At 39.6% G+C, this 23,063-nt stretch overlaps 1 protein-coding gene across 2 annotated transcripts in view; it reads right to left on the bottom strand.

Moving 5' to 3' along the window:
- The window catches only part of CCDC175 (coiled-coil domain containing 175), a 78,967-nt gene extending 56,181 nt beyond the window's left edge, over positions 1–22,786 (bottom strand). For both annotated transcript variants that reach the window (XM_055289212.2, XM_063644554.1), the window contains exons 1-7: positions 22,078–22,786; positions 20,414–20,499; positions 17,873–17,984; positions 13,391–13,526; positions 10,189–10,417; positions 8,567–8,689; positions 5,959–6,068 (exon numbers count right to left, since the gene is read on the bottom strand). In XM_055289212.2, the coding sequence (XP_055145187.1) occupies positions 5,959–6,068; positions 8,567–8,689; positions 10,189–10,417; positions 13,391–13,526; positions 17,873–17,984; positions 20,414–20,499; positions 22,078–22,234 (953 nt within the window). In that variant the 5' untranslated portion in view covers positions 22,235–22,786. The remainder of the gene's footprint in view (positions 1–5,958; positions 6,069–8,566; positions 8,690–10,188; positions 10,418–13,390; positions 13,527–17,872; positions 17,985–20,413; positions 20,500–22,077) is intronic.
- Positions 22,787–23,063: the final 277 nt, after the last annotated feature.

Below are 23,063 nucleotides of genomic sequence, written 5' to 3'. Positions count from 1 at the left end.
TGATCTCTCGGCAGAAACTCTACAAGCCAGAAGAGAGTGGGGGCCGATATTCAACATTCTTAAAGAAAAGAATTTTCAACCCAGAATCTCATATCCAGCCAAACTAAGCTTCATAAGTGAAGGAGAAATAAAATACTTTACAGACAAGCAAATGCTGAGTGATTTTGTCACCACCAGGCCTGCCCTAAAAGAGCTCCTGAAGGAAGCACTAAACATGGAAAGGAACAACTGGTACCAGCCACTGTAAAAACATGCCAAATTGTAAAGACCATCAAGGCTAGGAAAAAACTGCATCACTTAACGAGCAAAATAACCAGCTAACATCATAATGACAGGATCAGATTCACACATAACAATATTAACTTTAAATGTAAATGGGCTAAATGCTCCAGTTAAAAGATACAGACTGGCAAATTGGATAAGGAGTGAAGACCCATCAGTGTGCTGTATTCAGGAAACCCATCTCACGTGCAGAGACACACATAGACTCAAAATAAAGGGATGGAAGAAGATCTACCAAGCAAATGGAAAACAAAAAAAAAGGCAGGGGTTGCAATCCTAGTCTCTGATAAAATAGACTTTAAACTAACAAAGATCAAAAGAGACAAAGAAGGCCATCACATAATGGTAAAGGGATAATTCAACAAGAAGAGCTAACTATCCTAAATATATATGCACCCAATACAGGAGCACCCAGATTCAGAAAGCAAGTCCTGAGTGACCTACAAAGAGACTTAAACGCCCACACAATAACAATGGGAGATTTTAACACCCCACTCTCAACATTAGACAGATCAACGAGACAGAAAGTTAACAAGGATATCCAGGAATTGAACTGAGCTCTGCACCAAGCAGACCTAATAGACATCTACAGAACTCTCCACCCCAAATCAACAGAATATACATTTTTTCAGCACCACACCACACCTATTCCAAAATTGACCACATAGTTGGAAGTAAAGCTGTCCTCAGCAAATGTAAAAGAACAGAAATTATAACAAACTGTCTCTCAGACCACAGTGCAATCAAACTAGAACTCAGCATCAAGAAACTTACTCAAAACCACTCAACTACACGGAAACTGAACAACCTGCTCCTGAGACTACTGGGTACATAACAAAATGAAGGCAGAAATAAAGATGTTCTTTGAAACCAACGAGAACAAAGACACAACATACCAGAATCTCTGGGACACATTCAAAGCAGTGTGTAGAGGGAAATTTATAGCACTAACTGCCCACAAGAGAAAGCAGGAAAGATCCAAAATTGACACCCTAACATCACAATTAAAAGAACTAGAAAAGCAAGAGCAAACACATTCAGAAGCTAGCAGAAGGCTAGAAATAACTAAAATCAGAGCAGAACTGAAGGAAATAGACACAGAAAAAACCCTTCAAAAAATTAAGGAATCCAGGAGCTGGTTTTCTGAAAAGATCAACAAAATTGATAGACCACTAGCAAGACTAATAAAGAAGAAAAGAGAGAAGAATCAAATAGATGCAATAAAAAATGATAAAGGGGATATCACCACTGATCCCACAGAAATACAATCTACCATCAGAGAATACTATAAACACCTCTATGCAAATAAACTAGAAAATCTAGAAGAAATTGATAAATTCCTCGACAAATACACCCTCCCAAGACTAAACCAGGAAGAAGTTGAATCTCTGAATAGACCTATAACAGGCTCTGAAGTTGTGGCAATAATCAATAGCTTACCAACCAAAAAGAGTCCAGGACCTGATGGATTCACAGCTGAATTCTACCAGAGGTACAAGGAGGAACTGGTACCATTCCTTCTGAAACTATTCCAATGGATAGAAAAAGGGGGAATCCTCCCTAACACATTTTATGAGGCCAGCATCATCCTGATACCAAAGCCCAGCAGAGACACAACCAAAAAAGAGAATTTCAGACCAATATCCTTGATGAACACTGATGCAAAAATCCTCAATAAAATACTGGCAAACCGAATCCAGCAGCACATCAAAAAGCTTATCCACCATGATCAAGTGGGCTTCATCCCTGGGATGCAAGGCTGGTTCAACATACGCAAATCAATAAATGTAATCCAGCATATAAACAGAACCAAAGACAAAAACCACATGATTATCTCAATAGATGCAGAAAAGGCCTTTGACAAAATTCAACAACCCTTCATGCTAAAAACTCTCAATAAATTAGGTATTGATGGGACATATCTCAAAATAATAAGAGCTATCTATGACAAACCCACAGCCAATATCATACTAAATGGGCAAAAACTGGAAGCATTCCCTTTGAAAACTGGCACAAGACAGGGATGCCCTCTCTCACCACTCCTATTCAACATAGTGCTGGAAGATCTGGCCGGGGCAATCAGGCAGGAGAAGGAAATAAAGGGTATTCAATTAGGAAAAGAGGAAGTCAAATTGTCCCTGTTTGCAGATGATAGGATTGTATATCTAGAAAATCCCATTGTCTCAGCCCAAAATCTCCTTAAGCTGATAAGCAACTTCAGCAAAGTCTCAGGATACAAAATCAACGTACAAAAATCACAAGCATTCTTGTACACCAATCACAGACAAACAGAGAGCCAAATCATGAGTGAACTCCCATTCACAATTGCTTCAAAGAGAATCAAATACCTAGGAATCCAACTTACAAGGGATGTGAAGGACCTCTTCAAGGAGAACTACAAACCACTGCTCAGTGAAATAAAAGAGGATACAAACAAATGGAAGAACATTCCATGCTCATGGGTTGGAAGAATCAACATCGTGAAAATGGCCATACTGCCCAAGGTAATTTATAGATTCCATGCCATACCCATCAAGCTACCAATGACTTTCTTCACAGAATTGGAAAAAACTACTTTAAAGTTCATATGGAACCAAAAAAGAGCCTGCATTGCCAAGTCAATCCTAAGCCAAAAGAACAAAGCTGGAGGCATCACGCTACCTGACTTCAAACTATACTACAAGGCTACAGTAACCAAAACAGCATGGTACTGGTACCAAAGCAGAGATATAGACCAATGGAACAGAACAGAGCCCTCAGAAATAATGCCACATATCTACAACTATCTGATCTTTGACAAACCAGACAAAAACAAGCAATGAGGAAAGGATTCCCTATTTAATAAATGGTGCTGGGAAAACTGGCTAGCCATATGTAGAAAGCTGAAACTGGATCCCTTCCTTACACCTTATACAAAAATTAATTCAAGATGGATTAAAGACTTACATGTTAGACCTAAAACCATAAAAACCCTAGAAGAAAAACTAGGCAATACCATTCAGGACATAGGCATGGGCAAGGACTTCATGTCTAAAACACCAAAAGCAATGGCAACAAAAGCCAAAATTGACAAATGGGATCTAATTAAACTAAAGAGCTTCTGCACAGCAAAAGAAACTACCATCAGAGTGAACAGGCAACCTACAGAATGGGAGAAAATTTTCGCAACCTACTCATCTGACAAAGGGCTAATATCCAGAATCTACAATGAACTCAAACAAATTTACAAGAAAAAAACAAACAACCCCATCAAAAAGTGGGCAAAGGACATGAACAGACACTTCTCAAAAGAAGACATTTATGCAGCCAAAAAACACATGAAAAAATGCTCATCATCACTGGCCATCAGAGAAATGCAAATCAAAACCACAATGAGATACCATCTCATGCCAGTTAGAATGACCATCATTAAAAAGTCAGGAAACAACAGGTGCTGGAGAGGATGTGGAGAAATAGGAACACTTTTACACTGTTGGTGGGACTGTAAACTAGTTCAACCATTGTGGAAGTCAGTGTGGCAATTCCTCAGGGATCTAGAACTAGAAATACCATTTGACCCAGCCATCCCATTACTGGGTATATACCCAAAGGACTATAAATCATGCTGCTATAAAGACACATGCACACGTATGTTTATTGCGGCACTATTCACAATAGCAAAGACTTGGAACCAACCCAAATGTCCAACAACGATAGACTGGATTAAGAAAATGTGGGACATATACACCATGGAATACTATGCAGCCATAAAAATGATGAGTTCATGTCCTTTGTAGGGACATGGATGAAACTGGAAACCATCATTCTCAGTAAACTATCTCAAGGACAAAAAACCAAACACTGCATATTCTCACTCATAGGTGGGAATTGAACAATGAGAACACATGGACACAGGAAGGGGAACATCACACTCCAGGGACTGTTGTGGGGTGGGGAGAGGGGGGAGGGACAGCATTAGGTGATATACCTAATGCTAAATGATGAGTTAATGGGTGCAGCACACCAACATGGCACATGTATACATATGTAACAAACCTGCACATTGTGCACATGTACCCTAAAACTTAAAGTATAATAAAAAAAAGATTGATAGGAAAATGTGTCGTGCAAACTATTTTAGTTTCTTGTATACTTTCTTATAGAAATCTTATAAAAACAGCACTGATTCTTCAAATCCACCAAGTGGGAACTGGGTTGACTCTCCCTATCTTCACAGACAGAGGAAATCAGCTAAGGAAGAAAATAGAAAAAATACAAGAACTTTCTTTTAATTTTCCAGGTAATAAAGAAGAAAGAGCAAAGTTTCTGAATAAAAAGGAGGATAACTTATATCCTTGATCACCACATTAATATAAAGCACTTTTCTTTGATGAGATTCTACATGAATCCAAACTCTTAAATAGCTGGGATTATAGATAATGATAAATCATTACAAATGGAAGATCAATGAATCCTCATACACGTTAGCTAACATGAAGACTGCTTATAAATAAAATTTCATCAACGTAGTGAGGTTTTTATTCGTAACAGCTAGAAATAACTTGAGGTAATCCATATCTTCCACTATTACTTTTTTGTCTAGTTTTTCTTCAAAATATATGTCAATTAATACTATTGCATCAGAAGATAAAAGAGTTTTTTGGAGTTTTAGTTGTGGTATTAATTGAGCTTTCTTATTTTTTAATCTGATACTGAAGATAAAGATTATTGCCTATTTTATGAACTGATGATTGTAGATCAGCATTGTACTCTGCAAATCCTGTTTTGAAAGACCTGTTATAATTTTAATTACAATATATTCAAATATATATAGAAATGAGCCATGTTATAACAAGATTCTACATGTGAGGTTACTTGTCTTTCAGGAATCTGCTCAGTCCACAATTTGTTTCTTAAACTGTCAGTGAACCACTGGAGTAGTCCCTGGAAGCCATGTTATAAGACTCCATCTTCTTGTGTAGAGCTGATTGGATCAGGAACCAAAGCTGAGCCAAACACATTCTGATATGAAATCTGGGGATTTTCGAGGGAGAAAGTGTGTTGACCAATCTTTAAAGATTGTTGGACCTGTGCCAGGTCAATTCAGAGGATTTGGCATAGCCAGACATTGCCATGTGCTCACCAAGAAGAGAATACTGTACAGATAAAGAGAGGAATAAAACACTTTCACAAAACAAAGCACACACTGAGGCTTTGGAAGGATGGAAGACCTCCTTCAGTTTCTGGTTCTAGTCCCACGTGTAGCAGTTTTTGCCCTGAGGCTTCCCTGTATTTTCTCAGGAAGTTTGGCAAGTCTCCTTTGAGTAAGAACAACTCTAACAGCATGGCTAGATGGGTTGTAGCCTACGATATGTCCCACTAATGCTGTCCCCCATGGGCATTTTTGTTTATAGGGAGTCAGGAACTGATGAGAATAATACATACATTCCAAAGAGTCCTTTCCTTTCCCAAGCGGACAGAACCTTTAATTTTTTTCTCTTGATCATCAGCTAATTTCACAATGGAAAGGTGACTCTATAAAGCTTTCACACATATTTTAGTAAACTAAGAGAATATAATTTTCATGTCAAATTAAAGACATGCTTTTAAAAATGAAAACATAGCATATTAACTATATTATAATATCATATTAACATATCTCAAAACATTTCAGTAAAAATAAAGCATTACACTTACAGTTTCACCTCCAGAATTGCAAGGGCTTTCTTTAGCTCACTGACCTGTTGTTCCCAATACCTTATTGATTCGTGTAGTTGTGCTATCTCTAAATTGTGATCACTAAGAACCTATTAAAAATTAAACAAAAATATGGCATCCAATCATCACCAAGTGATTCATAACAGCAGTTTGATTCCACTCAATATTCATGAATTACTCATTCAACTTTTACATTGGGAGTGTACTTCAAGTTAAAAGAGCAATCATTATCATTGTTTCTCTATAAAATAAACTTGGACACAAATAATTCTGAAATCATCAGAAAAACCCAAAATTTAGAGGGGATGATGGCTAAATACAGCAGTGAGAATGTGAAAACTATTTTTACAAACTTTTGAGACAAGAATTAACTTTGTCTAACGCTTAAAAAAATTAAACAAATCTATATTGTCACAATCATCTTCATTTATCATCCCAGGATACCAAAATGAGTATTATTTTAAAAAGTCAAAACGAATTGGGTCTTTTGTCTCCCTTGATAGCTATGTTCGTGTTGAAAAGAATTTTTATTTCTTAATATTTAATCTAAATTTAGGAAATGGAATAATTGGATACTGTGAAAAAAAGTTATGATTTAAAGGAAGGAAAAATTGATGGAGAAAATTCATAACGAAACGGACATTTTTGCAATGCAATTTTGGGATCAAGAAAAGGAAAGTCTAACTTATTCAGCCTTGGGTTTGCATTTCAGCTTGTAGAGGGACAATGGAGCTTAGACAAGGCTGATGAAACAAATTCCTCTTCTCTCCAGCAGAGAATTACCATGGACATAATATTTAATGCTATCTAAACCTGGACAGCAATGTGGGATCAGAGATACACCTGTGGGGAGAATAGAGGCACTCTTAGCCAAGCCAGGTGAGAGAGGTGGGTAAAAGCTACTCAAAACGGTTTCTTTCTCTAGAGCACCCATAGCTAGTTCCAGAGGTAGAACTACCATCAGAATGAGCTAAATGTTGAGAGGCCTCTGATCAATCATCAGAATTAGGGATACATGCTGAAGGCCTGATAGGCCTGACATCTGTTATCTTTAGTCCTCAGTCCTCCTTGCCTGGACAGGTAGGCTGCCTTAAGGGTCACACGCTATTATTTTTTTCTGCCAACATCATATCAACATTACCTGGCTGCAGAGACGTCCCATGTGAGAGTTAATCTGAAATTCCTTGTGGTCTCAGTCTATAGCCAAAATACTGTTTTCTAACCTCAGCCAACAACAATGACAACAAACTACCAAATATAAAGCACTTAACAGGCATGACCTCATTTAATCTCCACAAAAACGCTCTGCAGTAGGCAATATTAATACTTCCGCTTTATAAATGAGGAAACTTAAGGTTTGCAGAACTAAGATTTGAACCCAGCTCTGTGTGAGACTCAAGTTTGTGCTTCCAAAACTATTCTCTACTGATGGAGGGGTAGGAAGGTGGGCAGGCTGGATTGTGGGAAGTGGGGAAGGACCCGGAGGCAAATTTACTCCTGCTGCCTTCAAAATAATTTGGGCTTAGAGATCTTCAGAGTACAGGCTGAGGACGACATATTTCATTTTCCCAAGCTAGTTGGTGGTGCGCTCGATTTATGATTTATGAGGCCAGAACTGGAAATATGAGCGTGGGCATGCAGATAAAATATGTTTTATATAGCCTTTCTATTTTCCTATAGGCCTACTGCTTCCTTACTATGTTGAAATTTAAAAACAGATAATGATTTTTAAATGCACATATTTGAGAGAAAATTTTCATTTTATTAATGCTTTGTAATTGGATAGCATAATAGATATATTGTAATTAAAATGAGCAGAACCACCCCATATAAAATATTCAGTTTTACTGTTGTACCAGTATAGTTTTGCATGTGATTTTTTAAGACACATAGAAAAAATACACTAAAGACTCATTAGTTCAATTAATTGTGATAAGAAGTTAACAGGCATTTTTGTTTTAATTAATATACAAGTAGTATTAACATTAACCACTTCAATTATAGTCACCTCCATAAGCTTATGTTTTCTTATCTTTAAAATAAAGATAATCCTCACAAAATACTTATCACAGTGTTGCCTTTCAGTAAATGTTATCACAATTTTTTTGACAGAAGTACAGAGCTCTGATGTATTTTCTAATTTAAATAGACAAATGGTCTCCTTTACATATTAATGTTGCTGTACTCAATAGAGAGCCTGAACTCTGTTCTATTATTCCACATCCAGAATTAAGGACTCAGCCCATGGTTATTCATTTTGTTATACAAAATGAAGCAATCTCATGGAAACGTTATATGTATCAATGCATTTGGTTAGTTCTGTATATTTTTTTAAATCAATATTTTCACAGTATTTTGGCCCATCAAATGCAGTTTGTATCTAAGACATTCCACATTTCCTTCTTCCCATCATATTCCTGAAGAGGAAACCACAATTGCACCATAATGCTTTAAAGAAAGTGTCAGAAAATGTTAACGTGCAGAAAACATCCTCTCAGCATGACATGAAGATGAATTACAATCAACTCCTTTTTTATTGAGGTGCCTAGATAAGGCTTAAAAATATACATAGTTTATTCTTTCTTACCGCTGCGGAAACAGTAACTGTTTCTTTTATTTTTGACATTTTAGTTTGTAATTTATCCAATTCTTTCTTCTTTTCATAAGTCTCCATTCTCTTTACTTCACGGGTATTTTTAAATTCATTAATCTATAGTGACAAGCATAAGAAACCAATTTAAAAAGCCTATTAGCACAACAAAGTTTAGAAATCTTTTAAAAACAGTGTCAACCTAATTCATATTTAATCTAAGTATAACATATTCAATTCAAGTATAGCAATAAGTAAAAAAAACCCAAAAAACCAGGGTTTCCTTATTTTGCAGTATCACAGGAAAAAGCATGAGCCATAAAGGCCAAACTGTAATTATTGAATATTGAAAAGTAAATTTGTAAGAGCAATAATAACAATGATTGTTAACAACTAATTATAAAAGTAATTGCCACGGCAGTGATTTAATAGTAAATCACCACAGCAGTGGTGACCAGATTTACAATGTACTAAGCAAACAAGAAGAGTCAAAGGAAGGATTGAAGAAATTATCTGGGAACCTAAATTCACATTATTTAATGGGAAATAAAACCAGGTAAACACAGAGTAAACAAAATCATCAAAGACAGAGCAGCTTGTAATCCTGGAAAACTTCTTACCATTTTATCACAGTACCCCTTGTTAGACCCTAATGAACAATGTCACCCTCTTATCAAAACCACCTCTCCCCGAGTCAACCAGAGCAGAACAAGAAAGAAACAATCATAACTGATCTGAGGCTGAATTTTAATTAACATGGCACAGCAGGCAGTTCAGCTCCCGCAGTGGCAGAAAAAGATGCAGTAGTTATCCTTGCCCCACCCTCACAAATTTGCTGGTCTGGAAACATTGTTTTCTCTTTAAGGCCCTCAGTTCTGCCTGGCCCCACTGCAGGCTGCCGCTCTCTCTGATTCATTTATCAGGAACAGCAGGGCTGGGCTGGTGCCCTATCTGAATACCCTAGTCCTGTCCATACAGACACAGTCTCAGGATTATCAAAGGCAACTGGATAAGATGGTAGCCTATTCCTTGTCCCTATATAGCAGCATATAAGCAAGGGGAGACCCCAGTGTTACAAATCCTGTCACTTATATTCTTCCCCATGAACTGAGATGCTGCTACCAATCAAATGTCTTCCCCAAGAGCAGAAGTGTCCTTGAGTCTCCCGCTCATCCCGTTTTCCCAAGATGTTCACGGAAGATACCACAGAGGCTGTTTGCCAGCCTTGAGGACAAATAAATTATTTCCCAGGCCGGGCGTGGTGGCTCACGCTTGTAATCCCAGCACTTTGGGAGGCCGAGGCGGGTGGATCACGAGGTCAGGAGATCGAGACCATCCTGGCTAACATGGTGAAACCCCGTCTCTACTAAAAATACAAAAAATTAGCCGGGCATGGTGGCGGGCGCCTGTAGTCCCAGCTACTCGGAGAGGCTGAGGCAGGAGAATGGCGTGAACCCGGGAGGCGGAGCTTGCAGTGAGCCGACATTGCGCCACTGCACTCCAGCCTGGGCGACAGAGCGAGACTCCGTCTCAAAAAAAAAAAAAAAAAAATTATTTCCCGTTTCCTGCTCCAGATTCTATACATTACTGTATTTTAAAGAATAAATCATGCCACTTACTTGTGCAGTCAACTCTTGTTTTCTTATCAGATATTCTGCCCTTTCTTTTTCCATTAGCTCCTCTGTCTCTTGAATACATTTTTTTTGCAATGCTATGTCTTCTCTCTTCAAGTTTATTTTGGTATAAGTCTCATTTATGTAAACAGTGGTGGTGGCTTTTTTCTCCATAGTTTGGTTGAGTGACAGGACAAACCTTGCATGCTTCCTTGCTAGCTCTTCCTGCTTCTCCCTGGGAGGAAAGAATTGCTCACAGAGTGAGAAGCGCAGCTCCTAAGAAAGGAATAAAGTCTGTGTAGTGAGATGAGCCCTTAGCAAGAGGAAAAGTGTAAGGAATACTTATTTTATGACTGTGTTTATGATTGTCTAAACTTGGTTGAAGGCCAGGTGCAGTGGCTCATGCCTGTGATCCTAGCACTTTGGGAGGCCAAGGCGGGCAAATCACCTGAGAGGTCAGGAGTTAGATTCCAGCCTGGCCAACATGGTGAAACCCTGTCTCTACTAAAAATACAAAAATTAGCTGGAGATGGTGGCGTGCGCCTGTAATCCCAGCTACTCGGGAGGCTGAGGCAGGAGAATTGCTTGAACCCGGGAGGCAGAGGTTGCAGTGAGCCGAGATCATGCCACTGCACTCTAGCCTGAGTGACAGAGTAAGACTCTGTCTGAAATTAAAAAAAAAAAAATTGTTTGAGATGAGGACAGAAAAAAACACAAAACGAGCATCAACCTTGCAACTTTTACCACTTTTGAATGTCACGTGGCCTTGCCTCACCCCACCCATCCCCAGATGCCAGGTAGTAACCACAGGGTATTTTGGATTAAAGTATACAATGACTCAAAAGTAATTTTGAACAGGATCTGAATGGGATCTGGCCAGATGAGTGTTTTGATATGTATTGTCATCATATCTATCTTATCATCCCGAGATAGGCTGTTAAGCTAAAGAAAGAGAAATCTCATCACATCTCCAGCCACCCTGGATGCTATAGCCCTGCAGGCAGGGCCCAACAGAAAGCTCACCTTCCTCTGGATAGAAACTAGGGAAAGAACAGACGCTATCTTTACTGTTTGGAGGATGCCTGAAACCTAATTTGAGCCCTCTTACCTTCTCCCAGCTGTAGCCAACTCTGAGTTCAATAGGCGTCATTAACCTCACACATCCATTGCTGGGCGGTGTCCATCTAAGGAAGACCTTAAGATTGTCTGAGGAAGACCTTAAGATTTTATCTACCCCGAGGCTAACAACAAAAGGTTTACAAAAGGGACAATTGGTGCCATTTCTTTATTTTCCTTTTTAAAAGCTCCTACAATGTAAAGACCCTTTTCCTTTTGCTAGTCCTCAAGGCTAGCGAGTTTCAGAGGAATTGTGTTTGAAGGCTCAGGAAAATAAAAGCAAGCTGCTGGGAAGTTTGCTTCCAGAGGTCAAACTCCACAAAAGAAATGCAATAAAAAGAAGTCTAGGTGAGAGGCTCAGTAGGTGGTCAGATAATGGGTGCTTTGTGGATGCAGCAGAGGAAGCCTTCTAAGAATGAATCAACTTGAGGACTGGAGCCTCGGGGAAACAAAGCAAAATAAGTGAAATCAAAAAACCTCACTAGGTGTGTTGTGATGGGCTGAGAAGAAAGAACACTCACAAACACAGTGTGGAGCCTCAGGAAAACACATTCAAACAGCTGCTCTGTCTGTATCTAGTTTTTGAAATTTGCCCAGGACAGGAGACGTACCCACCACCGGTCAGTCTGTGAACACTTTGATATGCATTCTCTTTGAAAAAATGATGCAACAAATGATTGTAGCTTGATGATGCCAACACACCTGCCACCACCTTCTGTTTGTTACTGCCTTTCCGTAAAGATTTGTCTAGAGCAGTGGTTCTCCCAATGTGGTCAGGACCAGCAGCAGTAGCATCGCTTGTCAGGAATGCAAATTCTTATCCCCACTGCACTCCTCCCAGGTCTGTTAAATCAGCAATTTTGGAAGCAAGTCCCAGTAATTTGTGTTTTAACAAGCCCTCCAGGTGATTCTGATGCAAGCTCAAGTTTGAGAATCACTGGTCTATACGAATGTGATGTTGCTGACCAGTTGAGATAAATATCTAGCCTGGGTATTATTTTTCTTGCTATTAGTTCAGGAATAGCCTAGTTTATGTAGCAGGCTCTGGCCATGGTGGCTAGCACGCACCACGCACAAATCTGTATTGTGAATCCCCAACAGGGATTAGAGTATGTGGTATTTCTCAAACTTATGTAATCATGAACTTTCTCTTTTGTGGAGTGTCTCCCAGCACAGGTGTTCTGAGAGCCTGGTTTGGGATCCACGTCCGTGGGCCTTGAGGTCTCTGCCTGATTTCTGATGTTTATTATCTGGGACACCAGACAACCCTCTGATTATTTTGGCTTCCCAAGAAGACTTTTTTTCCCCTATGATAAGGGCTGTTTGTGAACATTTCTCACTCTGGAAACTAACATGCTGATATTTATGATATTTATTAAAATTTATCAAATTTTCTCATAGGGGTAATTCTTCAAGGAGTCCTATCTTTCAGAATATATCTCTTCCTTTCATGAGCTAGCAGAGTTAAGAGTTGTGATCCCCATTTCACAGATGGAGAAAATGAGGCTCACTAAGAGGTGTCAGATCTTGAGCTACAGGCAGTTTCATATATTATCTCATTTAATTACAGACACAATCTGGAACCCTGTCCTGGGAACCAGCCTCATCCTCAGTCCTTCAGTGGATTACAAATATGACTAAATATCTTCAATAAACTGAACTAGATACAACAGGTCTGGTTTGACATTAGATTTACAATATAATCCCTGCAAGATTTCTTACTTTGGTGGTGGGGGTTTGTAAACTTAATTCTACAAAAATGGAAACTAAACCCATTGTGTGTCTACCTTTGGAGGTAGCATTAGAGGTAGTGTGTGATTTACAAACAGTAGTTGCTGCTAGGAAGCTGGATTGCCTCTGAAATATTACAGGCCTCCTGGCTACTGTGGTTGAAGATTTTCTGCTCTCCTCCTCAGTCCTCTGTAGCCACCACCTTCCCTACCCCATCAGCCTGGTCCATCTCCTACAACCCATCTTCACCTCTCAACTTGCCCTGCCACAGTTCAGATCAGAGAGTAAACCCCTCCCGAAAATTTTCCCACTCCAGCCTCAGACCCCTGCTCCCTAAAATACTGAATATAAGAATACCTACCCCAGAGCTTCATTATATTTTGTCAGGTCAGTTATTTTCTTCTTCAGAAGCTCTATTTCATTCTCTGTCCTTGTAATTCTCATTTTTATTGTATTTATCTCAAAAAGATTTAATCTGCGAGCGTCTCTGACACATTCTTCAAAGTAAGTGGAAATATTACTACATTATTTGAGGAAGAGCACAATTGTAGATACTGACTTTCACGCAAAAAAAGTCTTTCTTTGAAATATTCTTTTAATAATGTTTTTTATCAAGCACCTCTTACTCCCTTGGTCCCTCTCAATCTTACCTACTAATTATTTCTCTTATTTCTGCTGCTCTGGTAACCAGCTTTCTGTGGACGTGGATCAATTTCAGACAGGTGCAGTCTGATAGTGCCTGATTCCAGCCCGTTCCACGCACTTCTCACCTCCTGCCTAGGACTTCTGCAACTTCTACATGGGGTTTCTTTATGCACCCCCACCCATGCATGTATAACCCAGAAGTACAAGAGGTAGGGCAAACATCAGACCAGTGATAGACAGGAGCCAGTGCATAAATATTTCTTCTCCCTCTCTCACACTGATAGATAGTCCTGAGAAGAAGTAACACTGGGTCTTGGGGGCTTCTTCTCATAATTAATTAGTTTCAAGTAGCAGCAGCCAACATCATAATCCACCCCATATTGGCTCTCCCTTGTCCTCTGTTTTGGTCTCCTTATCCTATCCTCCTCTTTGGATTATACTCCTTAATAAAATAATAATGCAAAAGCCATTGCCTCAGGCTCTGCTTTTTGGGGGAAGCCAATGTATTAAAGAAATAATTATTCATCCATAAATAATAAGTCAGTGTAATCACATATGACTTCAAAGGATTATCTCAGTGCATGACAGATGGTCAACATGCATGAATTTTTGAACACTGCTGTTTAGGAAGGTGCTGGACTACTCATTTCTACACAACTCCCTAGAAACTAGCTGGTAGCTCTCCTGAGAGAGCTAGGATATTTTTTTCTAGGCTGCTAGTTAAATTGCTTGTTGCAGCAGGCCTTATCAAACTTTGTGTCTCAAATATGCACATACATCATCTGGAGATCTTGTTAAAATGCAGCTTCTGATACAGTGGGTCTAGGGTGGGCCCAGAGATTCTGTATTTTCTCAAAAGCTCTTACATGTTGCTTATGCTGCTGAACCAAAGACCACACTTTGAGTATAGGACTTATGACATAAGGTCAACTAACTAAATTTGCATGGTTAAGCATTTAGCATGTATCAAGGACCTTATAAGCTATTATGGTATTTTCCCCCTTCTAAAATATGTTTTTCTGATTATAAAAGCAACCCAATCTAGAAACTAAAGAACAGCAAACAAAGAAAAAGAAAAACACTCTGAATTCTACCTTTGGTGTAGATTCTTCTAAATCTGATTTTCTTTCCCTGCACGTATAGTTTGTTGTATTTTCCCTGTCAAACTAGACTAACACCAAGCATATTGTTTTAAACCCATTCTATCAGTCAGGGTCCAATTAGGAGATAGAAATGTCACAGTAAGTTGAAAAGGGAAAGTTTAATAGAATAAATTATTAACTACAACAGAGGATCAGAGTAATTAGAGGATTAAGGAATGGGTGGTAAGAAGTGAAGAGAACTTGAAAGCATTCAGAAATAGCAGACCTAAGGAGTAGCTACCACCCCTAGGGCTGAGATACAGTGCTTGAGGAAACAGCACCTGGAGACCTGGGAGCTAGGCCTCATTAGAGAGGCTGCATCTCATTAGATGGTAAAGAAGTTCATGAAATGCTGGGCTGATGGAACTTGCTGGAAATCTGCTCTCTGGGGGTTTTAGGGGTATCTGCCCACAGAGGTGCCATACTTCAGAACTCACTGCAAAACTACCCAAGGAGGTGCCAGAGAAGCTCTTCATGGAGAGGTGCCTCACTGGTGGCTGAAGCTACCCAAGGGGTACTGGTGGAAGCTGCTGGGCTCTGTGGACTGCTGGATGCTGCAGGACCATGGCCTGGAGAAGTTGCATACACTACAAGAGTCAGCCAAGCTGAGCACACTGGAATCAGGAAGAGAACCCCTTCCTCCTCCATATCCCTCCTATGCCCTCTGCTGACAAAGCTGAACATTGTGCCAGCTGGTAAAAGGGAAAATTTACAGGGTCCAGCTTCCTTATCACAAAGTAGAGGCAATAAATGGCTAACTGGAAAATCAACCTTTTTTACTTACTAAGACCACTCTTTTTAGGTTGGGCTCTCTGGGAAACAGATTATAAAATGTGTGTGTAGAGCATTTATTGGGTAGTGCTCTGAGGAACATCTCTTTGGAGGAAATAAAAAGCTGGGAAGAGGAGGAGGTTAAACTGTGATGAGCTTTGGAGCTATGATGATGCTCTGGAGTTGTTCTACATTGAGGCAAGGGAGCCAGGCCTTTGTACCCTCATAGTGACCAATCATGAATGCAGGTGGCAGGCACTGGGGAGAGAACATAACGTGGAGTTAAGCCTCTCTCTTTTGTTTTTGTTTGTTTGCTTGTTCGTTTTTATTTTGAGACGAAGTCTTGCTCTGCCACCCAAGCTGGAGTGCAGTGGCGCAATCTTGGCTCACTACAACCTCTGCCTCCTGGGTTCAAGCAATTCTGCCTCAACCTCCTGAGTAGCTGGGACTACAGGCATGCGCCACCATGCCTGGCTAATTGTTTTTTGTATTTTTAGTAGAGATGGGGTTTCACTATTTTGGCCAGGCTGGTCTCAAACTCCTGACCTTGTGATCCACCTGCCTCAGCCTCCCACAATGCTGGGATTACAGGCGTGAGCCACCATGCCCGGCCCCTTCTCTCTTTTGTTGAAGGTAATTCCTGGAGAAGAACTCAGCCAACAACATTCCTGGCTTCTGGAGAAATAAAGTTTGACCCTTACCCCAAATACGAAATTTACCTAAAAAAAAAAAAAAAGCAATCGAAGACCTAAACATAAGAGCTTAAACTGTAACACTCTTAGGAGAAAACATAGGGAAAACCTTCATGGCATTGAATTTGGGAATGATTTCTTGACTGCATCAAAATTTAAAACTTTTGTGCTTCAAAGGTCACTATCAACAGTGTGAAAAGGCAACCCATGGAATGGGAAAAAAATTTGCAAATCATATTTCTAATCAGTGGTTAACATTCAGAATACATAAAGAACTCCTACAACTCAACAACAACAAAAAAAGAACCTGATTAAAAGAAGGATAAAGGACCTGAGTGGACATTTCTCCAAAGAAGATGTACCAATGGCCAATGAGCAGACAAAAAGAAGCTCAACATCTCTAATCACTGGGGAAATGCAAATCAAATCACAATAAGATACCACTTCTCAGCCATTTGGATAATGATCAGATAAAAGAAAAACAAAACAATCTGGAAAATAACAAGTACTGGCAAGGATGGGCAAGGATGTAGAGATACTGGAACCCTTATGCGTTGTTGGTGGAAACATAAAATGGTGCAGCCACTGTTGAAAACAGCAACGCAGATCTCCAAAATATTGAATATATGACTCTGTAAGACCTGACCCCAGTAAAAAAAAAATTGAATGTACAATTACCATACAATCTAGCAATTCTGCTTACGCATAAATATAAAAAAAAATTGAAAGCAGGGACTTGGATACAGGTGGAGTATCCCTAATCCAAAAATCTAAAAACTGAAATGCTCCAAAGAACATTTCCTTTGAGCATAATTTTGGAAGTGCTCCAAACCCCCAAACCTTTTGAGCACCTACATTATGATCAAAGGAAATGCTCAATGAAGCATTTCAGATTTATGGATTAGGGATGTTCAACTGGAAAGTATAATGCAAATACTCCAAATTCAAAAAAAAAATCAGAAATTGGAAACACTTCTAGTCACAACTGTTTTGGATAAGGGATGCTCAACCTGCATTTGGATACCATGTTCATAACGTCATTATTCACAACAGCTAAAAGATGGGAGCAACCCAACTGACAATTTGCAGATGAATGGATAAGGAAATGTGATAGATACCAACAATGGAATATTATTCAGCCTTAAAAAGAAAGGCAGTTCTGACACATACAACAGTATGAATGAACCTTGAAGATACTATGCTAAGTGAAGGAAGCCGGTCATGAGGACAAATATTGTATGATAACTACTTACATGAGGTACCCAGAGTAGCCAAAACTCAGAGACAGAAAGTAGAATGATGGTTTAGGCCAGCCAAGTTGCCTAATTTAATTGGATAAATACCAATTTGGAATGGGCTGATCCATTTATCTATAGTCTATTCAGAAACCAAATTATATAAATTCAAGTGTTATATATACTATTTCCACTTAAAATATAAGAAAAAATTATTATGGACCTTACTGTGTTTGTGTCATGAATGCTTTCTAGCTATATCTTACATGAGCAATAACTATGAAACTTATCTTGTTGAAAGTACTTCATTCTATTATAAGATCAACTAAATTTCTAGAGTTGATAACCTCAAAAGTACCTTCCAGTTCCCTCTTAATGCTATTGGGAAGAGTTTCCAATAGATAGTATAGTTTGTTGAGTTCCATGCTTTCAATCTCCAAAAGATCGATTGTGGCTTTTCTCATTTCTTCCTGAAAATTTAAATCACATTTTAAAAAAGTTAAGACACTAAAACAGTAAGATTGATTTCCTAAACAATGCCCTATAAATGTTTTCAGGTTTCAAAATATAATTTCATTAAATATCTTCTGTCATTATTTTTATTTGGAACAGAAACTGGGAAAAGTATCTACAATCACTATTTAAGGTGTCTGTTAGTTTATCTCTTAATTTCTATTGATTTTATTCTACTGAGAAATTATCTTTTCTTTATGAATATCTGTTTCTTATATGTAGCTTCAATCCATTTAAAAGGAAAGACTCTAACAAAAATGGTAATACTGAGAAAGAAAGCTACTTACTAAAATATGGAAATTGCCTATAAAAATAGGTATAAAAAGAACAATGGTTTTCTCATACACACCTACAAACCCAAACACATAGGTAAAGCTGTTATTATTACTTTTAGGTGAGGCTACTTTAAGAAACGAAACACTGCTGAGAAATCAGTTGGTGGGAAAAAATAGATAAATCATCTTTTAAATAAACTGTCATAATAGCTATAGCTATTTTATGACCTGAGAAACTGCCATTATATTTTATGAGTTATAAAAAGCAGACTATATAATTACATATATAGCATGATCACTTTTCTGTAAAAAATGAAATTCAATGCAGTTATCACCTATACCCTGAAAGTAGAAAGTATATTCATCAGCATTAATAGTGATTTTTTTTTTTTTTTTGAGACGGAGTCTCGCTCTGTCACCCAGGCTGGAGTGCAGTGGAGCAATCTCGGCTCACTGCAAGCTCCGCCTCCCGGGTTCACGCCATTCTCCTGCCTCAGCCTCTCCGAGTAGCTGGGACTACAGGCGCCCGCCACCACGCCCGGCTAATTTTTTGTATTTTTAGTAGAGACGGGGTTTCACCGTGGTCTCGATCTCCTGACCTCGTGATCCGCCCGCCTCGGCCTCCCAAAGTGCTGGGATTACAAGCGTGAGCCACCGCGCCCGGCCAATAGTGATTATTTTAATGTGGTCCTTTTGCTTATCTACTTTTTTCTAAATTTTTCAAAGTCAACATGTATTACTTTTAAAAATAAAAGGATTGATTTGTTTTTTTCTTTCCTTGTTTTTTTTTTTTTTTTTTTTTTGAGATGGAATCTCACTCTGTTGACCAGGCTGGAGTGCAGTGGGGCAATCTCAACTCACTGCAAACTCTGCCTCCTCGTTTCAAGCAATTCTCCTACCAGCCTCCCAAGTAGCTAGGATTACAGGCTCCCACCACCATGCCAGGCTAATTTTTGTATTTTTAGTAGAGATGGAGTTTCACCATGTCTCAGCCAGGCTAGTCTCGGACTCCTGACCTCAAGTGATCCACCCGTCTCGGCCTCCTGGAGTGCTGGGATTACAGGCGTGAGCCACCACACCCAGCCTGATCTTTCTTTTTTAAGAGATTTCACAGCTCAGATATTAAATGAATACAGACTAGATACTTTAACCACAATAAATATTTTGGCCCCTTAAAATCCTAGTGAAAGACAACTGAAAGAAAGAACCAAGCAGGGAAAAATGTTTCCACAGCACCACAGCTGCACAACACACATGATCCCTAAGTGTTTACATGTATCTACTCAAGAAGGATTGTAAAGTACGATTATGTAGTATAGATATATATGTGTATATAATTATATAAAATATTAAGTAATAAGAGTTTTATCAGCAGTCTGTGGATTCAAACTCATTTACAGCCATATTTCTACATTTTTAGCAATTTGATATGTAGTAAATTCTTATTCAATATTTTTAAATAAAATGGAGAGCCTTCACTATTCTGACTGTGCCAAGGAAGCATTGTCAATATCATCCTTGGCTGAAAGAGATGTCTGTGACACCTCAGAAGGAAATTCTTTAAATATTTCTTCAACATGTCTTTGATAGGGGCCAGATAAGTGTAATTGAAAGAGTTTCTCTTTGTTTTCACTAACAGTACAGTCTACTTCAGTGGAACATATGTCAAATAATCTTTGACCAGTTATGCAAGAAATTGCTTACAGAGAACTGAGTTAATTAGCACTATGCTTGCAATTTATTCCAGAGATTGTGTGTTTGTTTGTTTTAAGCAATGCTTATATATCGGTGTCCCAAGCATTTGCCCATGTGGCCCACCTCTTAACTGAACCGTATTATCACCCACATTGCTTTCTCTAAATGAGCTTGCCCTTATCCACAGCCATAAGCCCATAATTTAGTTTTCTTCATGGAAAATCAAGTAACAATCCACAATTGATCAATAATTGTGCAAATACTTACAAAATTGAGAGAAAAATATTTTTAAGTTCAGGGTAACTATATTCCCTAGTCATCTCCTTAATACTTTGAACAGAATTGGTGCTAAATGAAAGTTTGATGAAGAAATATGTGGAAGATTGAAGAAATGGTTCTTATAGATAATACAATACCAATTTCTTAACAGCTACAGCAGTGTCCTTAAGAAAGATCTTAGCTTCTTCATTACATTTAAAATAGTCACTTTGCAGTGATTGTTCTGAAAAAAAATTAGAAAATAAAGATCTCTTATTTATCTATCCAAATCCTACTTAACCTTTTATGATCTAGCTCAAATGCTTACTCGGCTGGAAGTTACATCTTCAGTCTCTGAATTTTTATTGTACATTACACTAATCTCTTTTGTACTTATTTCCTATTCCATAATGTTATAATTTAGGTATATATTTTATGTTCCTTGAGGACAAATGTGCTGGAGATTTACATATTAATATTTTATAACTCCTACTCAGGGCAAGAGGGTGTAATGATTTTTTTCCTATGAAATATGTTCTGAGTGTCTAGACATTAACAGAAGAATGTATTTGTACATAAGTACTAGGGTTGCATCGGCATGCTGATCTAGAGATCAAGTATGAAAAGAGTTCAAGGTTCTAGCTCTGTCATTGACAATGACCTGAGACACATGTGAATAATTTAGGTCTTAATAACTTTAGGTCTCCTCAGTGGGTAACATTCCTTTTTTTTTTTTTTTTTTTTGAGACGGAGTCTCACTCTGTCGCACAGGCTGGAGTGCAGTGGCACCATCTCGGCTCACTGCAACCTCTGCCTCCTGAGTTCAACCGATTCTCCTGCCTCAGCCTCCCGAGTAGCTGGGATTACAGACGTACGTCACCACGTCCGGCTAATTTTTGTATTTTTAGCAGAGACGGGGTTTCACCATGTTGGCCAGGCTGGTCTCAAGCTCCTGACCTCAGGTATCCACCCGCCTCGGCCTCCCAAAGTGCTGGGATTACAGGCGTGAGCCACAGCGCCCGGCCAACATTCTTCATGATAACATTTACCCAAGCATATTTGCTAAGAATTGTGAAATTAACCTAGCGCATTTAAGAAGGAAAATAAAAACTATCCCAAATTAACAGTAACATTGTAACATAAATCAATACGATTATCTTGAAGAAATGGGATGATTCTAGTGAAGCATTGAAATGTTTTGTTGTTTGGCCTAAACGGTTTTTGCACTGAACAAGAAACACCCTTTCTTGGATTGTCTTACCTTAAGCTTAAGTGACTTAATTACAGGTTCAGCTTTCTAACTGAAAAATATTTTAACCTGGCCCCATCCAAGGTCATTTTCTATTAGAATCTCCTAAACAACTCTTTACATCTAATTTTTCTTGCTTAACACAACAGGAGCCTCTTAAACACTCCCTTTCTATTTGCTTGTTAAATTCTCCAGTTTGCCATGGCAAAATGTCGTAGGATGTTAACTTGTAAAGGAAAGGCAGGAAGAGAACTGAAATCGAAGGCATAATCTAAATGCAGGTGTGTACTCAGGTCGCAGGCATAGGGCAGTGGCTTGGGAGTCCCTCAGTAGTTTAACCACTACTGAGGGTTGAGCGAAGTCACCCCAGCTGCGCTAGGGCAGGAGAGCGGGGCACTTGGTCCCACCCGCCACCTCTCTCTCCCCAGCCTCCAAGGAGCGGGGAGAAGGGTCTGCCCTGGCCAGTGATGCCCTGGTTCCGGGAGGAGAGTCCCCGCTCAGGGTTCCCGCTGAGTGCCTCCTAACCTCCACCTCTGAGGAGACGTCCCTTCCAGCGCCCGAGGGGCGTCTCACCCACAACAAACAGCTGCTCCAGCGCCTCGACCGCGACCGAGGAGCCCAGGGTGGAGGGGAAGGTGCATAACTCCAGGGAGGGGTCGGTGGCGACGGCAGCCGCCTGCACCAGCTTCTCGCCAGCGCTCAGCCCTGGGGTCCAGGGGCTCAGGGCCATTTTGCCGCTCTGCTTGAACGCCTCCTAAGCCAGAGCCAAGGATTGCCTGTTGCCACGGGCAACGAGGACACCGAGGTCCTGGGGCGCCCCCTCGTGGCCCGCACCTCTAGTAGGTACCCTCCTGGTTCTCTAATTATCCTGATAATTAAGCAGTCTGGGAAGAATGACTCTCTCTTTAGCTAACTTTTCCCCCTTTCGATTTCCATTTCGTTAGTTCAGGCCTGTGTCTTTTTTGTGGACCACTGGAATCATAATAATGATCACTTTTGAGCGCATCTTTGTGCCGGGTACTGCAGGAGAACCTTTATATACAGTAGCTCACTTAATCTTCACAAGGACTTTGTGAGCAGGCTCTTTCAGTACCTCCACTTTTACAGACAAGTAAACTGAGGCGCGGGCGACTAAATGAACTGCTCAAGACCACAAGAGGATAATACTGGATTTAAAGTGACGTCTGGGCCGGGCGAGGTGGCTCACGCCTGTAGTCCCAGTACTTTGAGAGGCCAAGGCGGGAGGATCACCTGTGGTCAGGAATTCAAGACCAGCCTGATCAACATGGTGAAACCCCATCTCTACTAAAAATACAAAAATTAGCCGGGCGTGGTGGCGCGTGCCTGTAGTCCCAGCTACTCAGGAGGCTGAGGCAGGAGAATCGCTTGAACCCGGGAGGAAAATGTTATAGTGAACCGAGATCGCGGCATTGCACTCCCACCTGGGCGACAAGAGCTAAACTCCATCTCAAAATAATAAAATAAAATAATAAAGTGAAGTCTGTATGACGCTTTCTACTATGCTACAAAACCTTCTTTTGTACTATTTTAGAGCTTTC

The sequence above is a fragment of the Symphalangus syndactylus genome, chromosome 8 (assembly GCF_028878055.3).
Source record: "Symphalangus syndactylus isolate Jambi chromosome 8, NHGRI_mSymSyn1-v2.1_pri, whole genome shotgun sequence".
Taxonomy (NCBI): Eukaryota; Metazoa; Chordata; class Mammalia; order Primates; family Hylobatidae; genus Symphalangus; species Symphalangus syndactylus.
This window is presented reverse-complemented; position numbering and strand designations above follow the sequence as displayed.